Below are 9354 nucleotides of genomic sequence, written 5' to 3' on the forward strand. Positions count from 1 at the left end.
ACAGCTACAGTGGAAAAAAGAGGGCATCAGGAGTCTCTCGCCTTTATGCCCACATGCTGTAGATGCCTGCATGGGGGGGGGGGAGAGGGGGCAGAGTAGCGAGAACAGTGACATGGTACTGATCCCCAATTTAGGAAGTAATCAACATAGATTGTAAGGTCCTTAGGACAGAGACTGTCTTTTGGTTCTGTGTTTGTACAGCGTACAAGGAAGTCCTAGTCTATGACTGGGGTCCGAGGCATATACATACTAGCTGCCCACCAAAAGTAGGCCAACATGTGGTGGGTGGGGGTGATTTAGGAGGGCATCCCTGGAAGAATTTCAGTGCCATGGACCTTCCCACACTCTCCTACAACATTGGATAATTCCTTAAAGCCACAATCGGGCCCTTGCTTTGGGTTGCTTTAATTTGCTAATGCTGTATATTTTCAGCTTCCTCGTTTCGTTGCCTCTATCCACAAGAGGAAGACTATCCAATAAAATAATTTTATACAAATCTGAAATTAAATGTTCCTTTATGATACCAATCTATATGTTTGGAATTCCTGGCACATTGCGTAGCTGTGATTTTTTTTTTTTAGGGCAAAATTAATTTCTGGATGCAAACCATCACATAGACACCCATAAAAACTCCCTACATGTGGTTAAATGAGTATATTGAAGCGGAATACTTAGTTCCCATTCATTTCTGAGAGGAGAATTTTGCCATTGATATATAACTGTAAATTTTGCCCTACGGGGGAGCATTAGGCACTCATCAGTTACTAATTAGTGACTTATGTAAAGTTTTCTGATATTTTATTTTCCTATGCTGAAAGCTGAGTAGTGGGATCTTAGGAAAATGTCAAGCTGTAACTAAAAAATACTTTGGGAAAAAATGGTATTTTAAAATGTTGCTTTAACAAGAGGGTTCATCTTTAAAGCTTTCCTTCGTTCTGCCTAGTTTCAGCCATAACCACCTAGCAGCAGCACTGAGATGTGCAAATATTTTGCAGCCGGTAATCACCGATGCTAACTTTGACTGCCAAGTATCAGGGGGTAGCCGTGTTAGTCTGTAGCTACAAAAACAACAAGGAGTCTGGTGGCACCTTAAAGACTAACAGATTTCTTTGGGCATAAGCTTTCGTGAGTAAAAACCTCACTTCTTCGGATGCATCTTTGACTGCAACATTCATCATCATGGCAGTGTTGGCTTTGTAAAGCAGTAAGGCTCTGCGAGCCTCCCAGATCGCACTGGGGGGGGGAAGGGGAGGAGAGAACTTAATTTAAGGGTTAGGGCTCTGCCCTGTTTTTCTTTTTCCCTCCCCGAATTCCCGAGCTGCTGCTGCTCTTTCTAACGCAAAAAGCCCCCCTCCTGATACCCACAGGAACGCATCCCATCGCCAAGGCGACGCTAGGTGGCACTCTGCAACCGCGGTTGGCATGCGGGGCAGCCTATTGCCAGAGACAGCTGCACGGGGTGTGTGTGTGACTGTCCATGGGATGCTGGGGCGCAGGGATAAGCACTGTAATAAATGAGGAGCTGGTGCCTAAGCGAAGAGCGGGCTTTAAAGGGACAGAGACAGGAACCCGGGGGTCTCGCCCTGCTTCAGGCTGCGCCCAGGGCTGAAACTGGAGTGCTCTCAGCAATGTGATATGCACTAGGAATGGATTTCACGCTGGTGGCTGCCTCCCTCCCCATTTTGCAGTTACAACTGAACCGGGGCGTGGGCTCTAAAAGCAAATAAGGAATCATCGGGATGCCCCCATCTGTCTCTGGGGCGGGCCTTTAAACGCGTCCAGCTGGTTTCTCCTGGGGGAGAGTTTATCCCGTTTTGCGTTTCCTCTGGGATGGCTCTGGTGTAAACCCGGCTCGCTGCCGCTGCAGAGCGTTAGCAGGGGCTGCTCTGACCCTTGCCAGGACACTCCAGCTGGGACGATCTATCCAGGGCAGGGCTGCGAGGTGTGAGCCTGCGAGGTGGGGTGTCTTGCCGGCGTGGTCTACAGCCCCTATGCCTGGTGTGTGAGGCAGTGACGGGTGTCAGTGTGCGTGTGAAAGAGAGGGAGGGAGGGAGTTGGGGGGGGGGGGTTGTTGGCAATGGGCGGGAGAGAATGAGGCGAGTCCTGCTTCCTTTTCTTTCTGCCAGCACCATCTCAGCTCATTTTCTCTAAGCAATACAACTTCACGGACAGCTACCTAGCCAGCCCTACGCTCCCATCATGGACCTACCAGGTAACCAAAAATATCCCGGCGCTAGCTGGTCCACTTAAAATATGCATCGGCCATGGGAAGGAGGGGTTGGGGTAGAGTCTCGGGAGAGGGGGATACATCTCGGAGATTTTAATTTGTGTTGAAGACGGAGGGTAACTGAAATGCAACTTCCCAGAAAGAATCTAAATGCGATTTGGTTTCCTAGGATAGGGAGGGGGGATTTCTTAGTCTCTCTTTCCCCTCCCAAGAGGTTAATGAACCGGTAAGTTTCAAACGGGCACCCTACAGATCACAGCTCAGCTGCCTGTGGAATAGATTAAAAGTATGAATTGGTGCCCGTGCCTAAAGTCTCCGTAATTCAGAAGAAAGTGTTTGCCGCAAACGGGGCTTGGAAAGAGAGCTCCGCAATGACGGGAATATGCCAGCGCTTGGCTTTGCAGTAGGAAAGGGTTTATTTTATCTTTTTTATTAATGCTTATGAAATCGCGTGGCTAACATTAGCGAAGCAGCCGCAAGCGCGCAGAGCGCATTGTCTGTGAAGCTCTTCGGGCGCCTGGCGCTTGGAGAGAACCGGCGTGGATCGCACCTTAGCAGCTGTGACAAAAAGTCAGGCTGTGGGCGCTTCGGTGGTGGTTAAACACCCGCCTTCTGCAAGGGGGATTAAAGGCTAGTTGGGGATCTGTCAGTAGGGTTTAGCTGGCTTGATTTCGAGGCTAAAAGTGTGGGGAGTGAGGAAAAAATACAACTACCGCGCACTTTCCCTTCCCATCTCAAACTGCGGGGGGGATATGGCAGCACCCCCACCCACCCCGGGGGAGTATGTATGCCGGGAGAGGAGACATCTGGCACGGCACTTAGGCATCTCCTGAACCTGTTGTGCCCACTTAGTGACACCCTGCCAGGGAGGGAGAGAGGCGGGTGCGCGCTTGCCGGGCGGTGCTGGGCTCGCCGGGGGCTAGTGCTGTGTGTGTGTCTCTGTTCTCCCTGGATCGGTGGCTGATTGCTCTCTTTGCCGTTCCCAGGCTGTGTGCCGCCCGTCCTGTGAGGACGCCTCCTTACCCTGCCCGGAGGAGGAGGACTCGGATCTAGTCCCAAGCCAGCTGCCCCGGAGAGAGAGCGGGGGAGGAAATAGGCGCAGCCTCCCCTCCCTACCCTCTTGCGCCCTGATGCCGGCGCCTAGCGGGAGCAGTTGCTGGCCCCTGCCGAAGATGCCGGGGCTAGGGCGGCGGGGGGCGCTGCCGGAGCCCGCGGGCTGCTGCTACTGCCTGGCGGCGGCGCTGGCCCTGCTGCTGCTGCTGCTGCCCGCCGGCTGCCCGGTGCGTGCGCAGAACGACACAGAGCCCATCGTGCTGGAGGGCAAGTGCCTGGTGGTTTGCGACTCCAGCCCGTCGGCGGACGGGGCCATCACCTCCTCCTTGGGGATCTCGGTGCGCTCGGGCAGCGCCAAGGTGGCCTTCTCGGCCACCAGGAGCACCAACCACGAGCCATCGGAGATGAGCAACCGCACCATGACCATCTACTTCGACCAGGTCAGCCAGCTCCTGCTCTAGCCTGCCCTCTCCCCGGGGGCTGCTGCACCTCCACCCCCCATCGCTAGCCCCCCAGACCCTCCCCACTTACTGACCCCCCCGCACACACACACACCTGCTGTGGTCCCCTCGCCTGCATCCCAGCCACTGCATGGAGTTTGCAGAAAGCATCGGCCCGGCTGAGCAACTTCATCCTCCCTAGGAAGCGTTTGCATTTTCATTATTAATGATACATAATGTAGGCTTCTGCTTCGCATTTCTATGGCGCCTTCCAGGCAAGGATCCCAAAGCTCCCAGCAAATCTTTTCTGATGGGAGTTAAAGGGGGCGAGGGCGTGCAGACCTCAAGACAGCAGGTCATTCAGTATAGCAACCCCCGTGCTCACGGGGAGTCAGTGAATCTGCCGATTCCGAGTGTATTTGGCAATATTACCGCGTCTGTCTTGGGTGAAGGGGTTTCCCATCCTGTGTTGTCAAAGTAGCCAAACGATGCGTAGCGAAAGAGTAGGTTCATTTTGCACGATTTATATACAGTGCAGAATGGTGATACTGTCTTAGAAGGCACCCTGAGCTCATTCTGTTTTCATCGTATCTTTCCTGTGTGGATCCCCCCCTACCATTTCGTAGGATTACCCGATTTGTGTGTGTTGTTCTGATTAACGAATGGGTTGATTTTTGGTCTGCAACGTTATTTATTCTGTTGCATATGGATCTAGAACTCGTTAGTATCTTAAACAAAAACAAACAAACAAAAAACTCTACCCCTCTAAATCTTAATCAGTTACAGCTTAACTAAGGAGTCTCGACCATGCCCTTTGATATCGAGAGAGAGATTTCTGTACGTCGTTTATTGTATATATTTGGCTCTCATCAGTTTGTTCATGTAACTTCATCTCCATGTTTCCACAGTAATTAAGCTATTTTCTTTTTCCTCATGGTGTTCATTTTTTCTTTAGTTCATTGGGGAAAATGATGGAGGTTAGGGTTTTAATTTGTTTAGGGGTGTTGCTTTTTAATTTTATCCATAATTTCAGTTCAGAAAAAAGGTAAAACAAGGATTGCAGCCTGTAAATCTAATAGTCTGACAGAAAATATTGAAAAGAGAGAGAACTGGTGTTTGAGATACCTACTGGCCAGACCCTTCTTCCTCCTCCCCTTCATCATCTCAACCCCTCAAATACAAAACTGGGACTGGGATCACCAGTCATCTGAGCAGTAGGTTGAGAAATAAAGGGAAATGTGAAGAAAGAAAGGAAGAAGGGCTTATCAGGACTCTAGGACTCTGAATGTCCCCCCCCCCTTTCCTCCTTTTAGTGACTCTCTTATGTTAACAAGCACAGGGAATGGTAATCCATAGAATATTGTGAGAGAGTGGATAGAGCCAGGGTGGGGATGAAGAATAAGAAGGACATTCAGAAATCCCTTTTGAAACATTCAGCCAGGTTCACAGTTGTGTTTTGCTTTGGGTTGTCTAATCTGTCTGGGTTTTATTGTTTTTTAAACGGCTTCTCTTAACTGAATTTGGAAAGATTGAATTTTACTACTTGCCTAGTTATAGATAACGAAATGTGGGCACATTCACTATATAGTGTGGGTTTTATCCGTGTTCATTTAAAACACCCAAACAGTTTGTAAGTAGATTTCTGAGAGAGGAGACTGGGCAGAAGAACTGGGGGCCCAATCTTGATCCCATTGACTTCAATGCAAGTTTCATCATTAACTTCAGTGGAAGCAGGAGTGGGCCTCTCTTGCAATGGCTGAGTAGATGTTGATATTTTGTGAATGTGATTTCCTCTTAATTGTAAATATGGCAAATTGGGGAGTATTCTGGAGAAAAACAAAACAAAAAAACAGTAACAAACCCTGAACAGTTTCTTCCCATAGATTCTCTCCTGCCCCTTTCCACTTGGTAAAGTGGTTTGGCTGATTAACTTGGCATAGAAGGTCACCTTACTTCATTCTAATTGTATGAGTGCACTCCCATGCAACAGTCTTCACTATTCCTTACTCCGGGTTCTGAGATGGCCAGAGCTTCTTCCTGTGGTTATAATGCATCCCACTTATTTATTCAAGTCCGTTATAATTGGTACCAACCCTCCAGAGGAAGAGAAAGAGAGGAGTGAATTGGCAGAAATGATATATAATTCCTCCATCCCTCCACTCAGCTACAACATGTTTAAGTCCTATTTTGTTATGTATTTGTTTAACACGTTAAATTTAGGGCATAATTAGTTCCAAAAGTGCCATATAAAAATCCATTGCACATTTACTTGACAGTTACTGTTCCCTTCTCTTTGTCTGTCAGTGATAATATGCCTTCCCCTCCTTTACTTCACTGTGGCTGTGGTGTTTTCACTCAGTCTAACAGGTTTGGGTTCATCACTGTGTTAATAAATCACTTTATGAACTACAATACTTTTTAAAATGCCTTGGAAATTGACTCCTTCCCCCTGCAGTACAGTTTAATTGTATTGCAATTACCATTTCCAATAGGCTTTATATAGGTCATGGAGCTGATACAGATTTTTTTTTGGCACTTAATTGATTTGACTTTGTTTGTTTGCTTTCCAGGTATTAGTTAATATTGGCAACCATTTTGATCTTGCTTCCAGTATATTTGTAGCACCAAGAAAAGGGATTTATAGTTTCAGTTTCCACGTGGTCAAGGTCTATAACAGACAAACTATCCAGGTGGGTAGTAATTTAAACACTTCATTGAAGATTCTTCATTCCTGTACTCTCTTTGCTTTTAAAATTTGGACCTATAAGCACTAGTTAGTATATAAAAAACACAATAAGTGAAGAATTTATACATTTACTGTTTATTAAAGTGAACATTTTGTCTGCTGTATAAAATGATGGAATGAAATAAGAATAATAATTGATTACTTTTAGATTACTTCAAACCTGTTGCTTTTGAGTGTGAAAGGTTAATGAAGTGCATAAATAAAAATTACTTAATATTGAGAAAACTCAGATTCTGTCTCTTTGCATTTTAGGTAAGTTTAATGCAAAACGGCTACCCAGTGATTTCAGCTTTTGCAGGGGATCAGGATGTCACCAGAGAAGCAGCCAGCAATGGAGTCTTGCTCCACATGGAGAGAGAAGATAAAGTGCATCTCAAACTGGAAAGGGGTAACCTCATGGGAGGGTGGAAATACTCAACCTTTTCTGGCTTCTTAGTCTTTCCACTATAAAGGAAGACCAAATAGGAGCCAGATTCTTGAGCTAGAACAAGGATTGAGTCGTTAATGACACCCTGAACTTGGCAGAACATGATGATATTTCCAACCACGCAGTCAGACTGTCATGGTAGAAGAATGATAACCTTCTAAACTCCAATATTTGCTTTGAATATTGACAATTCCTCGGGAAACCTGCGCCTCTAATTAGTTTTAGACGACAGTGATCTTTAGGAGAAATGAAATTATCGACCTGAGCAATTTGTACCTGTGATTGTAAAGTCAATTTCGGATTTTATTGTTGGGATCATTGACTTTTTTTCTTTCTTTCTGTTGTTGTTGTTGTCCTGATGAGACAATTAACTCGGACCACACAATCACTTGTCAAAGGCTCACTCCGGAGCCAGAAGAATCCACCACCTGATGAAGTGTTCTTTCAATGATTTTTTTTCTTTGTGTTGTATAGCCTTAAGAAAAAAAAAGAGAAAAAAATGGCTTCAGTCTCAGTCCTGTATTTTCTGGGGGAGGGGGAATTCTGGACATTATTGTGTCAAGAAGTGCTTTATCCAGTGAAGCAAAATTTGCACGATTGGAACCTATTTTGTTTTGTGGTGTTTATATTTTTCATCAACAACTTATTTTTGTGTTCTGATTTTTTGTGCTAAAAATTGTAAGCTAAATTAATCAATAAGACAAAACAAAGCACATATATACTTTGTAGCTCCAAGTAAAATTAACCAATGAACAATTCTATGTGCACTTTTCAAATGATCTTTACAGATGCATTTAGAGAGGGAGCTATGTGATTCTTGAGTTATAACCTCAAATCCATAAAGAAACTGACATTTCTGAATTATCCTGACATTTCTAGAAGAAACAGTAGAGGCTTTGAATATCTTATCTGACCATACCCTAAAATATATCATTTCTTTGCATTACTGAGTGTATTTTGGTGCTTTTATCTGATATGTATTTATTCTATGTGTTTATTAATGCTTAAATACAGTTTGTGGGAGCACTGAAAGATGACAGACCAAACTTCTTCCTCTCCAAGTTAAATAAAAGAAGATTCCTGTTTTCCCCCACCGGGATCAGGTATATCACCAGTTACCACTAGTATTTCTGAAAGCATATGGTAGTAGGTTGTCAGAGGCCTGAGGCTGTGAAACTGGTTGAAAGTTTATATAGCATCAGTGAATGCACCACAAATTATATGATTTTTTAAATTTATGTATTGTCTGTATATGCTTCTCCTCTTAGCACACAGGGTCCAAAGAGATCTGGGTGCAGACTCCGTCCAGTACTGTATGCCAGGAAAAGTCATTGATTCCAAATGATAAAAGACGAAACCTCAGGTTGAATTCAAATTCATCCTTTTTCCGTCAATGTAACCAAAATGCTGACTAACTTAAGATTCAGAATAAATGGGTTTGATGTCCATCTTGCTTTTTCACTTCTATATATAAGGGTCAGAGTATTAAATTGTGCACTTAGGAGATACTGCAGTTCTTGCTCATTGAGCTCATTAGAGGAATTTTATTTTATTTTATTTGTCTTGCTATTAAGTCTGTAAGTAATTTGAGTATTTAATTTTTATATTTTGTCAGGTCCCGTCCCCCCACTACAAACATAATGCAAGGACATTTGCAGAATGTTAATGGTGGACATAGTGCATTTCAATATTATGATGGCCATGTTGTTTTCATTGTAAATTTATCATTAAAGGACATTGCCCATTTAAAAAAAACACATATTCTTTAAAAAAGAAACAAACCTTATCTGTGTTTGCTCTAATACCTCAGATTATTAAAACTGAAATAATTTTAAAAATCTACTGTATTTTCACTATGTATGCTGTTTGTTTACTTTTGGCACTTTACTTAGCTTGGCTAAGGAAAAAAAGACTGGTCAGTTTTAGTTTTTGTTTTTAGTCAGTTACACTTTCTGGTTCTCATGCACTGGTGCACTGCTGCAATTATTCGGTTACAAACTCTTCAGGGGTATGTTTAAATCAAGGGGGAAAACTATTTCAATTTGAATAAAAAGAAATAATGAAAACAATTTTATAAAAATTAGTGCAAACCCACTTGTTTCTTTTATCTAATTTTGGGGTATAAAAGACCTGACAGACTCCTTTGAACAAGTAGACACTAAAGTGGGAGCAAGTTACTGAGTTTAGAGTTTCTGAGAGAGTCTCTCAGATTTGTTTTCAAATCTTGTTTACCGTAATCAAATATGAGGTCCCATTGACCTCACTGTGGTTATTCATGTGAATAGGTGAGTCTGATCAAGCCCTGATTCTTACCTCAGCCAAGAGATTCCAATTAAGAGGAGGACTCCTTCCCAAAACTAGAGATATTCTAGCAAGTTACTTAGGCCACTGTGAGTGCAGAATATGCAGTAGAATCTCCTTTTTCCTTTCAAGTGCATCACCTCTATCTCGACCATTTATT

At 44.1% G+C, this 9354-nt stretch overlaps 1 protein-coding gene across 3 annotated transcripts; it reads left to right on the top strand.

Annotated features, from left to right (window-relative positions):
- Positions 1-1485: 1485 nt before the first annotated feature.
- Positions 1486-8731, top strand: CBLN2 (cerebellin 2 precursor). Of its 3 annotated transcripts, XM_005281476.4 has the most exons (5): positions 1486-1998; positions 2127-2212; positions 3214-3720; positions 6291-6410; positions 6719-8731. In XM_005281476.4, exons 1-5 carry the CDS (start codon positions 1992-1994, stop codon positions 6914-6916), a joined length of 918 nt encoding a protein of 305 aa, XP_005281533.2. In that variant the 5' UTR covers positions 1486-1991; the 3' UTR covers positions 6917-8731. The 3 variants fall into 3 exon arrangements, with proteins under 3 accessions (XP_005281533.2, XP_023957897.1, XP_023957896.1); XM_024102129.3 differs by lacking the exons at positions 1486-1998; positions 2127-2212 and adding an exon at positions 2311-2453; XM_024102128.3 differs by lacking the exons at positions 1486-1998; positions 2127-2212 and adding an exon at positions 2477-2630.
- The last annotated feature ends 623 nt before the right edge of the window (positions 8732-9354 follow it).

This window comes from Chrysemys picta, chromosome 2 (genome assembly GCF_011386835.1).
Source record: "Chrysemys picta bellii isolate R12L10 chromosome 2, ASM1138683v2, whole genome shotgun sequence".
NCBI classification, from domain to species: domain Eukaryota; kingdom Metazoa; phylum Chordata; order Testudines; family Emydidae; genus Chrysemys; species Chrysemys picta.